Source organism: Corvus cornix, chromosome 18, assembly GCF_000738735.6.
Source record: "Corvus cornix cornix isolate S_Up_H32 chromosome 18, ASM73873v5, whole genome shotgun sequence".
In the NCBI taxonomy this organism is placed as follows: domain Eukaryota; kingdom Metazoa; phylum Chordata; class Aves; order Passeriformes; family Corvidae; genus Corvus; species Corvus cornix.
Genome location: NC_046347.1, coordinates 3,276,805 through 3,298,678, shown reverse-complemented (window position 1 = coordinate 3,298,678; position 21,874 = coordinate 3,276,805). Strand labels below are relative to the sequence as shown.

Here is a 21,874-nt window from a genome sequence, read left to right as displayed (position 1 = left end):
GGAATGAAGTGTGCAAGGGAAAATGGCTTTTCTGTTCCTGTCCTTATTCATTACTCACTCTCAGAAGCAGCCAGGCCTGAGAAATGCAACACTATGGAAAGGAGGCACGAAATTATACTCAGTTGTTTAAAATGCTAGAAGTTCCCCCATGTATATCAAATATATTTGTTACCCTGGTAATGATTTCCACTACCAGACATGAATAATTGAACCAAAAGTTCAAACTATGTGGGAAAAGCTGTCATTAAAAGCAGGTGATAAGCCATGCAGCCACACAGCTGCAAATCACATTTCTACAGCTCCTTGTAAACAACTCGAGAGAAAAAATGCAGATATTTCCATTCAGCCTGCTATGTCACATGGTTAGTGTCCTCTTTTTGAACACTCTTTATCCAAAAAGTCAAACACAGATAATATTTAATGGTAGATGCTCATAATGATGTTTATATGACACTTCTTTAAAGGCTATTATTATAAATAGAACTAATTGCCAGAATTAGCCAGCCCCATTTTGCAGTGGGTTTTTTTGAGGGACACATTTCTATGCAACTAAACACTTGTAGGACCATGCAAGATGTCTGCAGATACTGAGGATATTTAGGACAGCATCCTCTGCTTTCCAGTGCAGAAGAAAATTCACTTTCCAATCAGCATTGGTGTAGCACACAGAAAAAATGTCAAAACTGCTCTTTTCCTGTAAGCCTTCACCTAATTCTGTGTAGATAACCACCAGAACAGCCTTGACAGCTACTCCCAGTGTTCTGTTTATTGGCAGTATCTATTTAGCAGACAATGCAGGAGCAAAGAGCACATCTCTGAATTACAAGGTGAGCTGAGGTGATGGGTTTGAGCAGACACAAGAATCAACCTCCTCAATTTTCAGAGCTATTGCTGTCCCAGGGCAGAAATAGGATCTTTTGATGTGTTTTATTAAATGTAGGGGAAGAAAAGAAGACTCTGCTAGAAGAGACAGCAGCTGCTCTCAGTGACAGAGTCAGCAGCCAGAGAAGGCTGCAGGTACAGGGAAGGGCAGGGGAGATGGAGAGCACATTGCAGGTAAGGAGACTTCAAGGTTTGGCTTGTTCAGCTCAGAGGAACAAAGGCCAAAAAGGGATATGATTCCCACCTATAAATACATGGGGGTGGAAGGAGGGACAAAAATAGCTATCAACTCATCAGGGACATGTTTAGGCTGAAGCAAAAATAAACAACCCCAAGCAATTTTGGGAAAATGTGCACTGAAGTGCTGAAATAGCTCTGATAGAAGAAATTCAAGGAAAACAAACCCCAAACCATCTTATGGCAGAGCCTGACAATTCTGTGAAGGATGACAGGATCCTTGCCTAGGCAGGGGACTGCACAAATCTGCAAGCCCCACACTGCTTCTACCAGAGAATGTTGTACTGCTGACAGCGTGAAGTGTGCAACAGCAAGTCCCTTATAAATCAGGTATTTGACATTTGGAAGCCTCAGTTCTGAACAAATTCCATCCAAGATGAAACTCCACATCTTAAGCCAACACTCTCTTTATTTGATTTAGATGCTTATAAATTCAACAAGATTAAATGAGTCATTCAGGGGATTTCAGGGATTCCATTCCTATGTAACTACAAACCAAATAAATTTTAGGGGAAAAAAAAACAAAGCCTCAGATAGACACAATAAATCTGTACTACTCCATTAGGCAGTTAAAAACCTTCAGGGAGATTCAGATTGAGAAATACAATTGCAGGAGACTCAGCAACATCAGGAAAAAGGCAAGAGGGGTTTTCATGTGTTCCAAGAAGCCACAGGAAGCCAAGAAGTCTTTTTAACAACAAAGTCACTCTGAAGCAGAAAATACAGTGAACTCCTTTTTCTCAGGCTTCATTTTACCTTTCTTTTGGAAAGAGGCAAGAAAAAAATCCTGATGTCTTCTAGGAGTAACCTTCACTGTTAAATTATGCAGAAATACCTAAAGTGACTTGTTCTGTTCCAAGGGGAAAGCATAAATAATGATCCAACACAAAAGCATCCAACAAACTGGCAAGTTTTATTGATCTTTCTTCAACTTCCCAGTATTCACACTTGCTTTGGAGGCCACATGAGAACACTAATGCTCTTTTCTGGGAAGCACTTCCTACCTCAGATCAATAGAAATGTATTTTTTTTCCTTTCTTTCAACTGCAGTCTGGAAGTGGCAAAGTTTGCTGGAGGAAGTGAAAAACAAACCAGGCTGGCTGCACTGAAGGCAACCTGTAAAGCTGCCCATCTTGATCCTATTTAGTCTCTGCTCAAACTATTTATGATTATGAACAAGGTGTTTGGTAACTGCCCCAACTGGGTTAATTCTCTTCACAGAGACTCAGAATTATTTAGGTCGTGTAGAAGGCCTCCAAGATCACGGAGTCCAACCACTGTCATAAATCAGACAACCCAGTTATTCAGTATAGACACTACTAAGGTCTAGATTATGCATTCCAAGCCCAAGAGAGCACTTTTTCTGCCTGTTTTGTTTTTTGAAGCTGGAGATGGGTTAGAAAAAGCCAAGGCAAATCAATTGATGTATCTGCTCCCTGAACAGACAGCCTGCAAGATAAATAAAACATGGACAAAAGAGAAGGATAAAAACAGGAAAACATTCAGCCTGCTGTCCATCATATTCAGGCACTCTCAGGATGACAGGACAGAAAAGCAGCTTCCACAAATTCTCTTCATGGAAACCTATTTGCATGTAAATGACAAAATAACTTCTACATTCCAGGAGATATTTAGGTGGAAACATTTAATTGTGAGGTTATCCAACCACCTTACTCATTTCCCAATGCAAAACACACCCAGAAAAGAATAAAGAGAATACTGGAGAGCAGCGCTCGTGCAGACACAAATCTCATTACAGCAGTAAATCAGTCTGAAATTCTAAAATATCCTTTTTTGGGGCTAAAATAAAAGAGTGGAGAAAATAGGCATCAGCTGTTGAAATATCCTGCTTTTCCCACCCTTGTGGCAGTGAAATCTGATTCTCTGAAACTGCAGAAAAACTGTAAGGAACTGATGAATTTACTGCACTTCACCCAACCAGAATCATCAGTTTACTTTTTCCCAAGGGTCTCTTGGAAGTGAGCATCACATGATGGAATTCCTGTGAATCCCACCAGCACAATCTGCTCCCTACAGCCATTTCCTACCAACACAAATCAGAACAATGTGGACCTCAAAATCACCCCCGATCCAGAGCCACTCCTATTCACTGGTTACATCAGAGCTTTTCAAACCAGAAGCATCCAAAACCTGGCAGATTCGACCCTGCAGGACTTTCTGCTGTCAAACATAAGCTGTGTCATCACTACCACCACATTTTCTAAAGTTGCTTCTGCCCCCATGACAAGGACACAGGAACTCACACCGATGCTGTGACCAACGACAGACATTGTACTTCCTCAGACTGGCTTTTTCCAGGAAATACTTTAAGGCAAGGAATACTGTCATAGACTTCAAGGTACACTGCCCACTTACAGACTCGAGCCCTGAGGAATAACTTGGATTTTGCTGGGATTATTTTATTTGGTTTCATCTTGGTAATCCATGACTCCAGGGTGACTCATTTATAAATCCTGAAGGCATGAAATGTGGGTATTGTAGTGTGGAGGTTTTTTCGGCTTGTTTGGGGTGTTTTTGTGTTGTGGGTTTTTTTTTTTCTTTGATTCTTCCATTGTTTGCATTCTGCTGTTCTGCACAAAACGTCTGAACTCAGTGAAATTCAGAAATAAACTCAATATCAGATCATTTAAGTCCATTGAGAAATGCAAAGCACTAAGCTATAAGCCTTCAGAGAAGACTTGTGCAGTTGAAAGGATGTCACAATACTTCCATTCTAAAAGGACCAGAACACCAAGTTATTGAAAGAGGGTACCAGGTACCACATCCCCATTGGAACACACACAATAAAAAAGCCTCAATTCACATATAGCTCAAATACAAATATTAAGCCTTTATCAAGAGGCTCAGAACAATGACAACCATGACCACCTGACCACTGTGAAACAGCTCCTGCTAGACCTGGCTAAAAGAGCAATTCAGGTCATTTTAATCAATGCTTCTGACAAAAGAGATTTCTGAGTAGTCATTCTCACAATTTATTAATTCTAGCAAAACTAAATTAGAGAAAATAAAATTAAATGGGGTGTAAGAGCCTCTGTTTCTAAAACTCACTTATCTCCCATTAGGTTCATCCCTGAAGCATCAGTTTTCAAACCTGTTTGATGGATTGTTTAATGTCAAATGATTTCAAGGTGATCTAATAATAGTAACAGGAGATGTTTGCATCCCATCTCAGCCTCCTCCTCACCTTGTCAACGTGTGGGTGCCAGTACTCATCGTGTGTTGTCTTGGCTCCTGTGCTGTTCATTCTGGAGAAGAACGTTGGCTTAGTCAGGTACATGGCAGAAGAGCTGATACCAAACACCTGAGCAATCCTTTGCTGGATCCTCTGTCTCACATCCCTGCAAAGAACACACACAGAGCACAGTGCTCAGTCAGTGACACATAAACAAACAAACAAACAAATAAATAAATAGACCCCTTCAGTGGTTTTGTTTGGGGTTTGTTGCTTTGGGTTTTTTTAATTCTCAGAATATCAAAGAAACTACGTCTCCTGTGGCTTAGGTTTTAAAATTTCTGTCTGTTTTCCTGACTAATTCCACTCCTATCCCACTGCTTGTTAACTGCTGAAAACATTCAGGTCCTTCACATAGGTATTTTTAATCCAAAGCGGGGAAAAGTAAAGTTGTACCTTCATAAAAGGATTGCCTCTGAAGAACCTTCAACTACTTTTAAACCAACTGGTGAAGTCCCTTGGCACCATGAAATTCAGGCTTCTTGGTCAACATATGTATTGGTATTATTGCCAGACTTTTTTTAAATGAATGCAAGATGTCTTTCACAATTACAGTGTACAAACAAGATAATCTGAGAAAACACACTTCTGAAGTTGTGCATGCAATTACATTTGTAGTTTTGTATGTTCCCTTACGTTCCTCCACTCGATAGTACTGAACCTCAGCATAACTTTCAAGAAGTTTTTCCCACGTATTTCTCTAGGGAACTTAAAACAGTGACTAAAAAGAAATGACAGAACTAAAACAAGACCTGTGCTGTGTGTCTACAGGCTGTGAAAGTCATCTCTTAAAATCCACAAGTACTAAAAAATCCTAAATATTCATTCTGTTCACACCTAGTCCCTCCCGAGAAACAGAAATAACAGACACAGATTTGATTTTTTAACCTGTTTCACTTCACATTCTTAGGGGTCAATTCAAGCTATTTTACATGAAATATCAAAAGCATTCAATGAATTTAGAGGGATTTTCAGGGATTTACATGGCTGCATGAACTGAGGTTTCAAGTTGGGAGCTACACCATAATGGTAGAGTCTGCAAAACTGACACCAGGAGAGAACCCACAGGTCCTTCCTCTCCATGCTGATCTTCCTGTCTGCTTTTTCCAAGGAGCAGGACTGCAGGAAAGGCTCCCAGAAAGCATTAAATGCAATTACTCATTTTGTGAATTGAGAGCAGGGAGCACTTTGAACAGGCCAGCTCAAGAATTCATAGCCACAAACACCAAAGCAGCTGATTCCCTGGCCCTTGCATCAGCCAGCTGGAATAAATCTACTCCCAAGGAGTCAGGCCTTGACATAACAAAGTCTCCAGCAGTTGTCCTGCTCTGTAAGGAGACCTCCCTCTTCTTTCAGCCTGATTCATTTCCCAGTTTTAAAAGCTTTCTATTAAGGTTTGCTGTTTGGTGTTTATAAGGCTCTGTTAAAGCCTCACTCTTCTTTAAGACTGATGCAAAGCCCTCTCAATATGCCAAACACAGCACACAGCTGGTTTGAAAAGTAGAATAAGGTCACTTTTTAGCCTAGAAAAACTCGTCTGTACAGCCTGTTTTCTGCTGGCCATGCAATTTCAACATTTATCAATATCGTAACTGCAAGTTTTTCATTCCATTCCCTGCCCTGCTGTTCCAAACACAGCCTACTGGCAAAATACTTAAGGACAAACACATTGTACTTCACGTGTAAATCAAGAGACAACATAAGCCAAATTTCAGCTTAGAAGGTGCTATCAAGAAAGGAATGAATAAGCCCAAAACTGGGAGAGCCACATTAATCCCTCAGCCACTTCTCTATGACCCAGGAGCAGCAGGAGCCTCAGGCTGGAGCCTTCCCTCACTGATCCTGGCCTGCTGGCTCTTCAAAACTGTTTGGACAGCTCTCCTGTATTGTGGCTACAAAGGAAATACTTCTTTATGCTGGAGAATATAAGCATTTGTTTTCATAAGCACAGCAACTCTTGTGTCATTCAGACTGCTGAGGTGTACCCTGGCTCTGAGCAGATCCACTAACAGAGCTCTGCAGTGGCAATAAATGCCCAGGTACAGCATCCAGTCAAGAGTATCAGTAACAAATTAATCCTCCTGCCACATCTGTCTGCAGCAGTCCTTGTCCATTTGCACTGAGTCACTGGAAAATATCAAAATGCTCATGCCAGACTTAGGGAAAGACAGACCAGAACGCCCTGAAAGGAGCACATGACCACCACATTCTGTAAAACAGTTACTGGTTTGGAGTTAGGGTGATGAGGAAGAATTTTAACTTCTAAATTTAAAAAGCCAATGAAGTAGCTGGAAGTCCAAGGAACACAAAACTTGAGAGAAAGGAAGCTCACTAGCTTGCAAAGTAGCAGCAGCAGCACAGACAGCTAAAAGTGAGAAGTTTCTGTGAGACACAAGCTCTGCCAGACCAACAACAAAAAAATGCAGTGAGGAGCCACTGCAAAGTGTGATCCAATCACGGTGACAGGAACACTCAAAGCTCAATCCCACACAACTTCCTGATGATGCCACTTGTCAGCACTGTCCCAGGGAGCTGACAAAGCAAAGGTCTCCTGCAGGCAGAGAGCTTTAACAGCAATCACACACAGAACAGACACAGGGAGAAAGCAAATTAACAGCTCTTCCTCTGCTCCTCCTATGTCTCTGCCTTCATAAGCTGTAAGGCTTTGGGAATAAATCTTTGATTGTGCTGTTTTCTGCTCAAGTCACCCCTTACAGCAAGCATCCTGATTAAAGGTCTCCCTTCTGAATAAACATTTCATTTATTATGTGAAACAGGAGGGATTGCTGTAATGTGCTTGGCAGATGGTGGTTAAAATATCAACCCAGAAAACATAATTGATTCTGAAGCAACATAATTTTGACAGAGACAGTTTAGAAATCCTGGCTCAGGATGCCTACTCAGCTGCGTTATTGTTGCAATCAGTAATACTTAGACATGAATTACATTCAGTTATTTCTCTCAAGAGTGTATTTTTAAAGTGACCTTGGTAGGTAAGGGAAAGTAACAAAGATAAGTGCTCCCCAAAATAGCATAAAACCATTCATTAAGGCCATAAAGTACTACAGTCCATGCTAAAGCACTGTCATTAATAGGAACAGAAGCATTTAATAATATATTTTGTATTAGCTTCATATCCAGCAGGCTGAAACATCTCCTATACTGGCATGAAATCCCAACTGAATATTGATATTCCCTAGCAGCTGTCTCAGCTCACAGCATGAATTTATAAAATCATTGAAAAATTGAATGCTTCTGTTCATGTGAAACAGAAATTACACATTTTCTTTATACAAAGTTCAATAATAATCAAGGAATCATCTAATCTTTGCAATTTTGGGATCAGAAGTAAAAACATTTTAAAGAAGTTCATCTATAAAGACAATGACATCTAAAAACAGCTGTTAAACAGAAATAAGCTTAAAGTGATTAGTGTTTTAGGATTGTATTAATTATTATTTTAATAAAACTAATAAACCCATTTGGCTACTTGACATTCCTTCCACCACTAGAGGGAGGTCAGATTCCTTCACACAGGCAAGGAAAGAAAAAAAGACCAAAAAAAAAAAAAGAGTTAAAATGTTCAAATCAGGGACATTTCAAATTACCAGAAACCAACTGAAATGCATTAACTAAAGAATTATTGTGTCTAGTCAACAAAGAATGCTTGTTCCTAAACTTTGGCCACACACCTTTGCAGCCACATGGAACTCGTTAGGTTTGTTGTGTTTGTTAGGTGTATGAGCAGGGCTGCAGGAAAGCTGAGAGCATCAGATGCCAGAGCTGTTACATTACAGAGCTATTTCATCCTCTGGCTGCTTCTCCAGCCAGAACATGACTAATCTGAAGTCCTTCCACTTCCTGCTTTACCACGTTTAATGTTTTGCTACACTGTGCCTCAAAAAACCCCAAGCTCCTAATGCAGTAATAGCCCAGAATTGTGGCTATTATCTCACACAACCCCTTGGATAACACGTGAAAGAGGAGATAATGATGAAGGATTTTCCATCCCAGCTCTCATGGTCCAGCAGATCCCCCAGAGCTCAGATCAGCAGCTCTCCTTGCTGGCTGGGAGGGAAATTTGTGGTGCTGCCAGCACCCAGAGTACATTCACATCATAAAACTGCAGCTCAAAGCAGCTGATGTTGTTTATTGGTCACCAAAAAGTCCTTTTACTTCTCTTCCTCATCCTAATTCTCAGAGATTACTATTTTGAGCTGCAAAATCCAGTGTATGAATGCAAATCCCAACCTGCACTCTACAAAAACACTCCAGGACATAAAAGTTCTGGTTTGTGGTTCATTCAGCAGTTATTGAAAATCTTTACCGGTATAAGGCAAAATCCTCTTCTGTGAAGATGTCCTGAATTTTGTCCCCAAAGTACCTGAAAAATTAAACAACAGCCTAAAAGAGGAGTTGCTGAATCAGACTGAGCAACACCAAGACACCTGCTCATCCCCAACCCTGCTTTACCCACAATCAGGAAGTGAGAACACAACACAAAAAAATGTTACAAAAAAAGCTTTTGAGCATGATGTCCGAAAGCAATGCTAAAAGATCAAGTGTTAAAAGATTAAAGGATTGAAATGCTGCAACTGGTAATGGAATTCCTCAGGCATTAAAAAAATCCCCTCCCACATCATGAAATAAGCACATGGATTCAAGTTTTTAAGGGTTCAGGCTATCTGATTTCTTCCACTGCTGACAAACTAAACTATAACTGCAAAAAAATACTGATTTACTGGTGCAAGAACATAAAAATAAAGATAATGGCAGCTTTCAAAGTGCCTAGTTCAACAAAAGATCCGTTTTCATGCCAGGAAAGCTCTTTAACAAGTCACATAAAGTGTGGTGAATCCAACCATCTTCCAGAGTTTCTCATCATTAATCCCAGCCCGGGGGCTTGAGACACTGAAGAGGCAGTGGGCAGGGAAGGGGAGGGATGACAGGAGGCAGGAAACCACAGCCCCGTTTTACCTGTACAGATTAACAAAATGCTTCCCCAGGGAAAGAGCTCCAGAGTGCAAATCCAAAATTGATGCCTGGAAAAGGAAACAAAGAAGGAAAAATGAGCATGAAAAGGTTTTATCATTACTCAACTATGACCTTTAATAACTGTCCAAAGTTGGCTCTCACTTTCCACAGCCTCCCAAGTAAAAATAGTAGCTTCCAGCCTTTGGGTTCACAATATAACATTTATTTTACAACTACAAACCTCCCTCAGATCCCTGAAGAGATGCAGAGATTATTGAGGTACTCTAAAAAAAACCATAGGACTGCTGTTCCTGAGACTCAAACCTGACAGGGAAATGCCAGAGTCTCCCCACCATGGGCTCAGGGTAAAACACTGCTCCAGGATCCCTTCCTGAAGGCATTTCCCTTCCACAAAACGATGAATCATTTTCCAATACTTGTGAAGTGCTCAAGTAGCAGCACTAAGGTTTATATTGCCCTGCATTTGTTATTAAAACTTCTCCTTCACATGAGTTCCTGTATACTTCTCATATTTAATACAGACATTAAAAAGTCTGTTTAAAAGAACAATTAGAATTCTAAGGCTTACTTGAGCCAAACTTTCTTTTCCTCAATTTCTAAGCTGCGGTAAAAGAAAACCACACAGTGGAAAGTTTTCACATATGAAAATTCAATCCATTTCTTCATCCAATTCAAGCCAAACTCTTCTGCTGAGCTCCCAACAAGCTGCAAAGATTAGAATTCAGACTTGCCAGGATAGAGAGCTACCTCACAGGACTCTAAAATATTTCTCTAAATTGAATAAAGTCCCCTTTTGTATGTCCCCTGCTGTCCACAAAATACATGTTTGTTTTGTATCAGTTCAAAAGTATTTAAAAATGTAACTGTCTGATAGAAGTCTTTTTGTCTTTTACACTGGAAATATCAAATAGCAACAGTGCCTGACTGGCACTGAAGTAATGACATCTCTGATGTACAATATCTGGGCACTCATCTCAGAATTTGGCATTGTTTTGATGCACCACAGACCATTCACATTATTCTAACAAAATCCCAGCAGTAATTAACACTGGTGACAGAGGAACACGCTCGGAACAGTCCCTCAGAAAATCTCTGCAGCCTCAATTGCTCTGAGCATTACAAGAGATAATAACAACCTTTTTTTAATAAACCTACTCAAATAACCTTTGAAAAAATACACAAAGTAATAAGTTATTCAAGTGGACACAGCATGAGCTTTTCAGATTTGCCATTCCCAAAGTTCTCCAAAAGCTTCAGAGAACTGTTAAGAAAACAAGTAATCTCACACTCATGCAAGAGCAGCTCTTGTATTAAGCTTTACACAAGCTTCAGAAGCAAAATACTTACATTTACTGGATTCTGGTTCTGTACAAAAATCTAACCCACAACTAGAAGTAAAACTGCTCCTGTGTAGCTTCAAAAATATGTTTTTGACCATATTAAAGTAGATTATAAGAAGTAGCACAACACAGCTGAGAAGATGAATTGAATTTAAAAACAAATTGCCTTTCTAACTCTTCCCACATGCTTCTCAAACTTACATATTTCTTCTCACTCCCCAAGCTCCAGATGATTACAGTTAGGAAGAGCCAAAATAACAAAAGGAATCAATAAAAGACACCCCCAAGAATTGTAATTACTCCATAGCTGAGAAGGCAATAGCTACAATACAAAGCCTAGAAAAGCCAGATAAAGGCTGAAGAGGGAATCTGAAAAAGAAATTACATTCTCCAGGGTTGTTTCAGACAGGGGAAAACAACTGCATGCCAAGACAGGGACTTGCTTATACATGAGCACAGAGCTCTTTGCCTAACAGCCACCTAGGAAAGAAGCCTGAACACATCTATTTTGGCCTCCGTCACTTCAGAATATTAAATCTTTTCAGCATCATTTCTGACACTGAGAACAAATCTTGGTTACTTCAAGTCCCCCTCTCTGATCAAGGGCCAGTGTGCAGTTCAGGACAGTGTTCCCAGGCTGAAAGGTCTACAAGGTTTGTCTAAAGATGGCAAACACACACCCACCCCTATTTCTGACAGACTGTTTGACAGAATTACCCCCGTATCTTGATTTACAGAACTCTCTATAGAAGTGAAACAGAACCTCCTTAAAAAAATAAAAAGTACAAACATATGTTCTTTTGGACCTGTTAGTCCCATATTCTCTAGCCTCTTACTGCTAAAAGAATTCAAAACGAATATGCAAGTACCCAGCACCTCTCAGCACATGGCAAAAAGGATCAATTTTCCCATCTTGGAAAGCCTGACTGGCCCTGCCTTTGTTCCTCACTAGAAAGGATTGCCAACCATTAAATACCTGTTCACATCCCCACCAGTTCCTCCAGCCTGTAAAAGGTTTTATGTGATACTTTGAAAGAAAGCAGCAGACACACTCCCCAAAGGAGAAAAATTTAAAAAACCCCTTATTTCTACTTGTCTTTAGAGGAGCTGGAGCTTCCAAACCCTGCCCCACTGCTCCTGTGGGAATGCTCACATGCTCCAGCTGAGGGACAAGAATGGAGGTTCTACATGGGCACGGCAAAGGTGGTGTCACTGCAGGTAGCCTTGCACACACTCTTCAGAACAATCCCACCTTCAAACACCCTTCCCTCCTGGAAGCACGAGCAGGCAGACAAGGGTTCTGGTCTTAGGGAAATGCCTTTTCCAATTACACTGATTAAGGAGGAGACACCAGTGTAACCAGTCTGAGTTACACTCAGCCAGCCTGGGGGAGGTTCAGGTTACTGCTGGGGAAGTTAAATGCAGTATTTGGCTACAGAGTCCAGCACGAATTTAAACCAGATACAGACTGGACACAACCAGTTCCTCTCCAGCTTCCTTATCTTATCAGCCAAGATAATCACACCAACACAGAGCTGGAAGGAAGGTGAAAGATGCTGCCAAGCGCATCTTTCACCCCTGATACTTGTTTCCTATGCACTATCAGGAGGCTAATTAGGAAGGAAGAAAACTCTGCAGCCTGCACTAGAGGTGTGAGATAGGATGAGCATTCTGCACAGGCTTGATGTCCTCCCTGGAAAAGGCAGAGCTGGCAGCATTTTGAGGACTTCAGATTTTGGCTGAGAGGGCTGAAAGCAGAACAAGGGATAAGTCTGCAGAGCCACTGGGCTGGAGGGCCCACACCAGAACCCCTTGTTTGGCATCACAGTTTGTTTGCTTCTCCCAGTGACTAAACAGTTTAATTTTCCCCTGCAAAGGGAGGTCTGGGTGCCTATTCCTGCCAGTTCTGCTGGAAGGCAGGACACAGACTGCAGCTGACTGGCTCACCAAGGGATTTCTTTTCTGGGGCTTTGAAATAAATGCCAATAGGTCTGATAGTAAATGAGTTGTCTCATTTACACCAGAGGGCTGCTATGACGGCAGCTCCTACAACACCTGAGTGAATGAGTCAGGACTGAAGTGTTCACACAAGCAGGGGTGACATGCAGGGAAATATTAAGGAGGGAAGAATTATAAAATCATAGAAGGCTGAGAAGGGAAATGTCATTTACATGAAGAAGAAAAAACCTAAGCTGAGGCAAACATCAAGACAACTAATGCAATTCCCACTCTGTGAATAAGAAACAGAGTATAAAATGACTTTACAGAGACAGATGTACAAGAGAAAGCAGCTTGCTGGTGGAGAAGATATTCCTGTTTGGATTCTGCTGAAAGATAGACCAGAAGATTACCATGGCCCCTCTAGCTTCACTCTCTGTGTGTCTGCATAAATAAATATAAAGCCAGGAAAAGTTAGAAAGGAAGATAAGAAAGCTCAGCGTGACAATTCGAGTGTGACCCCCCGGGAAGCCTCAATAATTCAGATGTTTGTCAAGACTTTCTCAACATAAAAAGATGGAATGGGAAACAAGTTTTGGTGCTATGTTCCAGTACTCCAGGAAAGGGCAGCAAACAAAGGGAAGACAGAACTGACAAAGTCACAAATCGCAAGTTTTGACCTCTAAATCAGTAAGTTATATCTAGACACACAGACACAAATCCACTTCTGAGAATTCAAAACATAACAACTATGACAGGCAAAAAAAAAAAAAAAAACAAAAAACAAAAACCCCAGACATGTTGCTTACAAAGGGGTTAAGAGGAAAACCCCAGGCAATGAAAATGCAGTCTGCACCACAATAGAAACCTGCAGAAGTTTTATTTGGAATAGCAGAAAGAACAAAGTGGCTAAAGAAAGAATTTAAAATAATTAAACAGTAAGTTTGAGGTATTTTAAAGGAAAAATTAGTCTTACAGCAGACATAATTGGACAGAATTATCCAAACACTCTAAAGACATTTAAAGCAACAAGCCAGACCTACTCCAAGTGGCTGGAAGCTTGGGAGCATACAAACATAGCTGGATGAACTAAGGCTTGAAACATTCTGTATGCTCTGTGGGTAAGAGACTGGAAAAGATGAAAGGCTCAAATGAAGACAGACAGTTTCACCTAAAGCCCATCAGCACACAGGCAGCAGGATCCAACGGTATCTGAGAGCCAGGACAGCACTGCCAAGAAAAGATTCGCTCCGTGACACCGGGAATATGGGCTGGCACATGGGGAAAGGAAGAGGAAAATGGCAGCACAAGAGACAGAGGTATAAAAGAAACGAGGTAAGGAGAGTGTATTTAAAGGCTTCTCCTGAATGTGATTCTTCCCTGTGGTGGTGGGGAGGCCCTGGCACAGGGTGCCCAGAGGAGCTGTGGCTGCCCCATCCCTGGAAGTGTCCAAGGCCAGGCTGGACAGGGCTTGGAGCAAGCTGGGATAGTGGAAGGTGTCCCTGCCATGGCAGGGGGTGGGACTGGATGATCTTCAAGGTCCCTTCCAACCCAAACCATTCTATGATCCATTCTATGACTCTACAGTTTCCCAGCAACACTGGTCAGCTCTTGTTTCTAACATCTTTCCGTTTTTATCCATTATTTTGGGTAAGTGCTCAATACAACATTACACTTTCTTCCTGAACCTTTCCCCAAGGATTAAGAGCACACAAAAACTTCCTCACATTTACAGATGATGAGACATGTGAGAAGGCTTGGCTCAGAGCCCAGACCTCTCCATGGACATTAGATTTTTAACAGATTTATTTTATTGCAGAGAGAGAATCATCTTCCCCTCATTTTCCTCCCCTTAAAAAAAAAGGCACAATGAAGCTTCCAAAATAACAGAGATGATGGATTTATATTTGTCTGTCACTCTGGCTTGTTGTCCAACTAAGCCAGCTCAGCACCCCTGCCCAGCTCTGGGCTTTGAGCAGTGTTTACCTCCCCCTCTCATCTCTTCCCAGCTTTCTCTGCCTCAGTTTCCCCAGTTCCTGACCCCCAGCTGGACAACACCTTTCTGTGCTCCAGATCCAAGCTCTGAGTGTTCCACCTTGCCATTCTAATCCCTCTTTGTGGGAGAGCAATGAAAAATCACACCTAGTCCCAAAAGCAGAGGAGAGGAAACCCACGTGGCAGCCCCAGGAGCCACAGTGGGGGTCCCAACAGGCAGAGCAATGCAACCACAGAACCGAAAAAAATCCAAGGGTTCCCAACAGAACTGAACACAGAATGCTAAATTTTTTAAACACATTGTTTAGGATGGGCAGCACTGCTTCAGTTCCCCAGTTCGTATTTTTTGCAGATCTTTCTCAGCAATCACAAGGACAATATAGTCTTATTTTTTTCCACTGAAACCCTTCTCCTTTTTTTTGCTAATACATGCCCTAATTCAGCAGAGGCCTAAAGAAGTGGCTGTGTTTACAAATACTCAAGAAACAGTTCCTGTCCACACACAAAAACATTCTGAGCACAAAGATTAAAATAAATAAATTAAAATAAATGCGCTTGTTAAAGAGAAGTGGGATTCTTTCAATTTAAAGAGTATTATTCCAAGGTCTCCTTAAGAAATTACATGGGTTTTTTGTCACAACACAAAACCAATCTTTACATAATGCTGTGAAACACTGTAATTTACTTTCAGAAGTCAAACTTTTGCAGTTCTGCTACAGCAACTGTTTCCAGATTGTGAAAAACGAGGTTCACTCTTAGTAAAATTTGAAGGAAAGTTTAATAAAAGGGACAATTAGGAGACAACAGCAAAAAGGGCGGTACGGCCGGGTGCTTCGGCAGAGAGCCAAAGGCACAACTCTACATCCAAAAGATCGGCTTTAAAAGTACATCGCTTATTTTGTATTCATCACCATCATGCATCATTCATTAATCCTTTGGAGTTGCTGAGTATCATCTTATCAGTCTTATCTTTTTCCTTGGCTCCATTCCATCTGGTTTCGGGTTCTTTTCTTCTGATAAGATTTTCCAGGAATGTGAAGACCCTTCCCAAACTGAGCACCCGAACTACAGCCATTCTACAGCATTACATTACAGAACCCAAGCAAAGCTTTTCTCACATTAAGGAACATGAAAAAAGCCAACATCACAATCCATTCATAACAATGATGGAACACGCAAAAAGCCAACATCACAGTACATTTATAACACAGATGAAGACAAAATCAGTTCAAGAGAGGTGCTAGAAATAAATAAATAAATACAAGGAAATGGCAACTGTATTGCAGAAGTCAGGAGTTACACTGCTAGCAGACGTATTATTAATGGAAAATAACTCTCCAAACCAATCTTTTTCCAAGTCTGAATGGAAGGAAAAAATCTCCATCTCCTCACCTCAGCCCCAAAAAAATGCATTTATAATCTCGCCTTGGCAGTAAAAGAATGTAGAAAGTAAAAGGACACTGCTCACCCCTCCATCAGATCCTCCCAAGGACAGTCCCCTCTCTGCTATTCTGCAGGCAAAACAATAAGCTCAGATGAGAACTGAAGTCTGATTACTTTGTCCTTTAATGTCCTTATTTACAACACCTAACTCCTCAGTAAGTAGTACTTGATGCATCAGATATAACCCCACTGAGTTAACAGAAGCTCCCATTTCTTAGAAACCCTTACAGCCTGTCATGAAAATAAAGTATTTATGTTGCAGAACATTTCTGAGCTTGCAGCTCCCTTCCACAAATCCCAAAAATACCCTGAAAACAGTCCCTTCACAGAGGACTACAGGGTCAGCTGCAGCTGGTGATTACCCAGACAGAGACACAGCTGCAATAAAGCTTACATTGTTTTGTTCTGCTTTTACAGGCCAAATGGAGGCCAAGTGAAAGTCCTTTAAAACTTATTTAATTAATTTTCCTTTCTTTCTGTGAAGTGTTCACACCCCTCAGAGACAGGAAGATTCTGTGTGAAAGAACTGCCCCCATTACAGTAAAAATGGAAAATGGCTTTAATAACAAAAATTCCATTGTTTTAACCAGTCTAACCCATCCTGCTCCACCCATCCTACACCTCAGACTGGCACAATGTCATTGAAGTCAGTGCTTTTAAAAGTTTGAGCTAAAAGAAAAATTACCTACGAATTCTTTCAGCTTCTTCCCTTGTGATTACAGCATCGGTCACACCTCTTCCACACTTCCTAGGAGTGCACCCTGCAACACAAAGAGGAAGAAGAAGAACCCATTGAAACCACTTCAACCACCTGAAGGGCAGCTTTTTAAATGAGACTTTGCACAAAAGTCTCTCTTGAAGTCACTCTTGAAGCACACAGCTTGGATATGCAAGGTAAAAAAGCTCTCCTAAAATTCATTGCTAAGAAATCTAACATTAAATTTTAAAAGCTCCTGGGAGTAACAAGTCAGCAGCAGGAGTTCCAGGTGAAGACTATATGAAAGTTCTTATAAGTCTGGTTACAACAATCTTCAGGCAAGAAGAAGAAATAAGACCAGTTCTGAGCCACCAGAGACCTTGGGATGTTAGATTTGGCACTTTTCTGGGGACAATCCATATACAGATGTAAAGCCACAGGAGAGATGGGCTGAGTGTGTTTTCTGACACCTGCCAAAGCATTCAGTGCTGCTGAACTAAGTGGCACTTCAAGGATTATTTGTTCATCAGAACACAAAACTCCTGGAAGGAAATCAATCAATTCACCCATGGAGGACAAAAGCATCAGTCTGCTCTGATCAAAAGCAACTAATAACAACGACCAGGCTGATAGGAGAAGTTTTGCCAGGAATTTTGTACGAATTTCCAAGGGAAACCTGATGTTAAGTAGAGAAGAATTAGGAAGGAGTAAACTCAAAGGAGAAATTCAATACTCCAGGACAAACCTGGCTATTGAGAGCTTCCTTTCTACAACACTCTGCAAAGTTTTCTGATTTCAGAAGAGATTTGTTCCTTTTCCAGCTGCAAATATCAGCACAGCTCTTATCCTTTGGAAAGGCTGGTGCTGGAGAGTCCAGGCTTGGCAAAACTACAGGGTTACCCTCAGACAATTGTTACATGTCTGGGGTCTCTGACAGAGAACTGGCAAAGAGTACTGGAAGCAGGAGGTGTTCTGAAGGCAACAGTGTAAGTTTTCCCAAATGGAGAAAAAAACACCAACAAACAGAAAAATGTAGTCCAGCATAAAGTCAGTCAGGTACCAACAATACAGCACAAACACTGGGCGAATTCTAAGGAAAAACCAGAACAGTCTGAAAACAATTCCAGCAGTAAGAATGTGTCCTCTTTGTCTTAGAGACCATGGCACATGTGAACAATCAAGTGTCAAAGGCATACCTGGAGAATCTCAGGAGAAATTCAGATTAATATGGCAAGTACCCAGGAGCTTCCACAGATGTGTGCCCAGCAGACAGACACAAAACCATCCCTTTATCTAATAAGGCACCATCAGCTTTGGCTATCGGGCAAATCAAGGTAAAGGAGGAACATACCAAAACATGTAAAAACACAAGTACTGTCTCTGGCCCCTGCTCCTGTTCAGCACAAAAACCAGAATGTAACACAAAGGACCAAGCGCCCAAAGTGCACCTACTTAGGGGTATTTAAGTGTCTCCTACTTAGTGGTATTTAGCCAAGAACCACTTACTGCTGAGACAGAGATAATTCACAGGAGGAAAAATCTCCATTAACATGTTCCCCTGATGCACAGGATCATAGAAAAGTTTGGTTGGAAGGGACTTTGGAGATCATCTCATTCCATGTCCTGTCCTGGGCAGGAACAATCCACCTCAAAGCCAGACAAGAGCAGGCAAAGATTTACAGCTGCCATCCCCACAGCAGTCTGCCTTAGACCTTTCCAGGCATCTCTGCTTTCCACTTCCCCTGACCTTGTCTCTGGAAAAGCACCTTAACTCTGTCTCCTGGGCAGTGGCCATGGATGCTTTGTCACTGACACAAAATGTCAACACACAGGAGAAGTAAGGTTTCATCACGCACAGTAGCCACAGTAGGTGTAAGTAGTTAACGTGTCTCAGGAGAACAGAAATGGCCAAGATCTGGCCACAGAGCTTAGAATGCAGGTGAGACTGTGCTCATATAGCACCCAACCTTCTGCAAATATAATCAGTTAAGTGCTTGGCCTCTGAAACATAGCAAATTTTATTTGGTATGAAGCATGTTTAGAGGCAGGCAGTGCTATGGAAATAAATCCTGTTCTGACACCAGCTACCAAATCACTTGAACCAAACTGGAAGCTCAGTTGCACCAAGTTCAGCTGGAAGCAGGGACAGGTGCATAAATAAAAAGCTCATTTTAGCTGTGGAAACTTCACAGCTGAGCATCAGACACTGAGCAGTGACAGGAATGCGTCTCCTCCTGACACAGAGCCCACAGCTGTGGGTGCCACGCCAAAGTAAAGAGTGAGAATAAAAAGCTATTGAGTGACAGAAACCTACTTCCCAAGTGCCTAAAGCTGCCGAGCTGATCCATAATCCGCATTTTCTGCCTCGCTCGGCTGCGGGGAACGGGACACACACAAAGCTCCTCCGCAGCTCATCACCACCCTCGCGTGGGGAAAAGCCCAGCACAGAGCTCGCTGGCAGCTCGGCTGCAATTCACCAGCTAACAGCGGCTCACCGCTCCTAACCCACATCAATCACGGCACTTGAGCAGCAGCACCAAGCGATCAGCTAATTAGAAAGGCGAGTCAATGGTCCCCATACAAAGCCAAGAGGTGACACCTCACTCTGCAGCCTGCTGCTCCCCAGGATACCCCCAGAAATGAAGAACACGTCCATTTCTTTTCCTGGAGAGATGTGCTTGAAGTTCCTGCCCACCCTGAAGTTCCAGCTTTCCTTACAGTGAAAAGAATAGAATGAAAATTAAAGAATAGAAAGGAAACAATGAAAAGAGTAACTGGAGGGATGGCCCAGACCGCAAGTCCACAGCTCAAAAAATTGCTCTTGCAAGCCAGGGAAGGCAAAAATAAGGTTTTGTTGGTTTGGGGGCTTTCTTTTGGTAAGCAAACACCACAGTAGCAGAATCCAGAGACTTTTAGACTCAGTTCAATCACAACCAAATCTCCAGCTGCAGTTTTCTCTGGCCTTGCACTATGCAAATGCAGCCAGCAGCAGTTTCCCCTCACAGTAATTATGAAAAGTTAACACAGAACATATGTTTTCATGTGTTCTGTCAAAAAAAAAAACCCTACCGTACCAAGACAGTTTTCTTGGTCTAAATAACATTTAGGATGAATCCTCCAAAAAAAGATGCTTCAGTAGCAGCACTGAGGAAAAACTATGTGACACCAGACCATATATGAACTTTTGTTTAATAAGTCTTTTTGACCAACAGCACCAGGACCAGCCACCTGAAGAGCACAGGGGGCTGCAACCTGTCAAACACTTTCTGTCAGAACTGGCACAGAAGAAAGTTAAAAATTGCAGAACCACAGAACAGCCCAGGTGGGAAAGGACCTCCAAAGATCATCTGGTTCAGCTTTTTGTGGTCAAGAGAGCCTGGATAAGATTACCTAGCACAATGCTCAGTCACACCCTGGAAACCCTCAGTCACAGGGTCTGCACTGCATCCTTGGGGAGGTTGTTCCAGCGACTGAGTGTTCTCTCTGTAAAGATTTCTTTCTTACATCAAGATGAAACCTTGCCCAATGCAAGCTGTACCCACTGTGCCTTGTCTTCTCCATGTAGCTCCTTGCAAAGGCAGAGCTTCTGTCCTCTGTAGCTTCGCTTTAAGTACTGGAGTACTGGGATGTGTTCTCCCTGAGCCCTCTCCAGGGAAAGGAAACCCAGCAACCTGAGGCTTTCCTGAGAGGTTCTCCAGCCCCTTGACCACCTTTGTTCTTCCTCAGCTCCAAGCAGCTTCTTCCAGCCTCCAGCTTTGTGTCAGCAAGTGTTTTCTCAGCAACATCATGAACCAGATACAACCACCAATTTGGCTAAAAACTTAACTCAGATGTATTACTTTCTGTAGATCCATCAGCTTATCAGTCAACACACAGCCAGACATGCTCACAAAAACCAAGAGCAGAGCTGCTCTCTGGCGGCTGTACCAACTAAAAATGTTCACCACAACACACTTTGCAAATCTGAAAGAGAACATCAGCACTGCTCATCCACGGAAGCTGCAAGTCAGACTCCCACTGCTCTTTGTAGAGAAGATTAAAATCTTCCATGTCTCTTGAAGAACCAACACCAACACTCCAAAAAAAGAAAAGTGCCAGGGGGAACAGGTACCAATTTGACAGAAAACAGGCTCAGCTGAAAGACACAAAGAAGTGCTTTGCAGGCACCCCGCCAAGCTACTGGCAGCCACACATCTCAGAACAAGCGTGTCAGAAGGTGGCACTTGTACAATCACCGCATGCTGGTGGCACAGACAATGTCCTGAATCAGTTCCACTCCACACCCCGTACGGTACTGACCAGCAGCAAACTCACTCAACAAGCCTATTACAGGAATCAACAGAGTATGAAAGAAACCAGAAACAGACTTAGCAAAAGGTTTATTTCATAGAGTCCAACCAAAGCAGTTTCAGAAGAGAGTTATGTAGGAATAACAGAAAAATCATCACCTCAGAATCAACTCAGAATTCTGGGCTGGCCCAAGGGGCACGAGCTTTGGGGCTTTAGTCAAGAGACAGTGACCAGGAGTTTGCTGCAAGCACGGGAGTTTTACAGCCCAAGTTTGGTTCCCAGGCCCAGGCAGCAGCCAGGCTGCTCCTGCCCTCTGAGCACCGCCATCCACTTCGGACAGCCCTGTCCCGTTACCTTCAAATCGTTTGTGCCTGTCGTAGTCCTCCGAGCAGGGGATCTCGACGAACTTGTCCCGCAGGTTGTCGCTGCGATGTGCCAGCACCTCGGTGACCGCATCTCCAGGGGTTCCACCCTCGGGGATCCCACCCTCGGCGCGGAGGCGGCTCCACACCACGAGGCCGCCGCCGGCCGCAGCGGACAGCAGCAGGAGGATCGCTGCCTTCAGCCACCTTCCCCGGGGATCCTGCTGGAATCTGCCCTTCCTAGCGCTGCGGAGGGAGCACAGAACGGGCCCCATGAGCGAGGGACAGTGCGAGCGGGGAGGGACCGCCCTGGCCGATACCGGGGAGCCCCGGGCCCATACCGGCGGGACCCCTGGTTCGGAGCACAACACACGCCTTACAAACACACGCCCTACAAACACACGCCCTACAAACACACGCCTTACAAACACACGCGGTT

The 21,874-nt window shown here is 42.6% G+C and overlaps 1 protein-coding gene across 4 annotated transcripts in view; it reads right to left on the bottom strand.

Moving 5' to 3' along the window:
- OGFOD3 (2-oxoglutarate and iron dependent oxygenase domain containing 3) overlaps positions 1-21,874 on the bottom strand; it is a 44,409-nt gene that overhangs the window by 22,278 nt on the left and 257 nt on the right. For all 4 annotated transcript variants that reach the window (XR_005603315.1, XM_039562114.1, XM_039562113.1 and 1 more), the window contains exons 2-7: positions 21,428-21,681; positions 16,772-16,847; positions 16,112-16,154; positions 9,353-9,417; positions 8,703-8,759; positions 4,328-4,481 (exon numbers count right to left, since the gene is read on the bottom strand). Coding sequence is in view for 3 of the 4 variants with exons in the window: in XM_039562114.1 (XP_039418048.1) it covers positions 4,328-4,481; positions 8,703-8,759; positions 9,353-9,417; positions 16,112-16,154; positions 16,772-16,847; positions 21,428-21,681 (649 nt within the window). In the remaining variant the exon portion in view is untranslated. The remainder of the gene's footprint in view (positions 1-4,327; positions 4,482-8,702; positions 8,760-9,352; positions 9,418-16,111; positions 16,155-16,771; positions 16,848-21,427; positions 21,682-21,874) is intronic.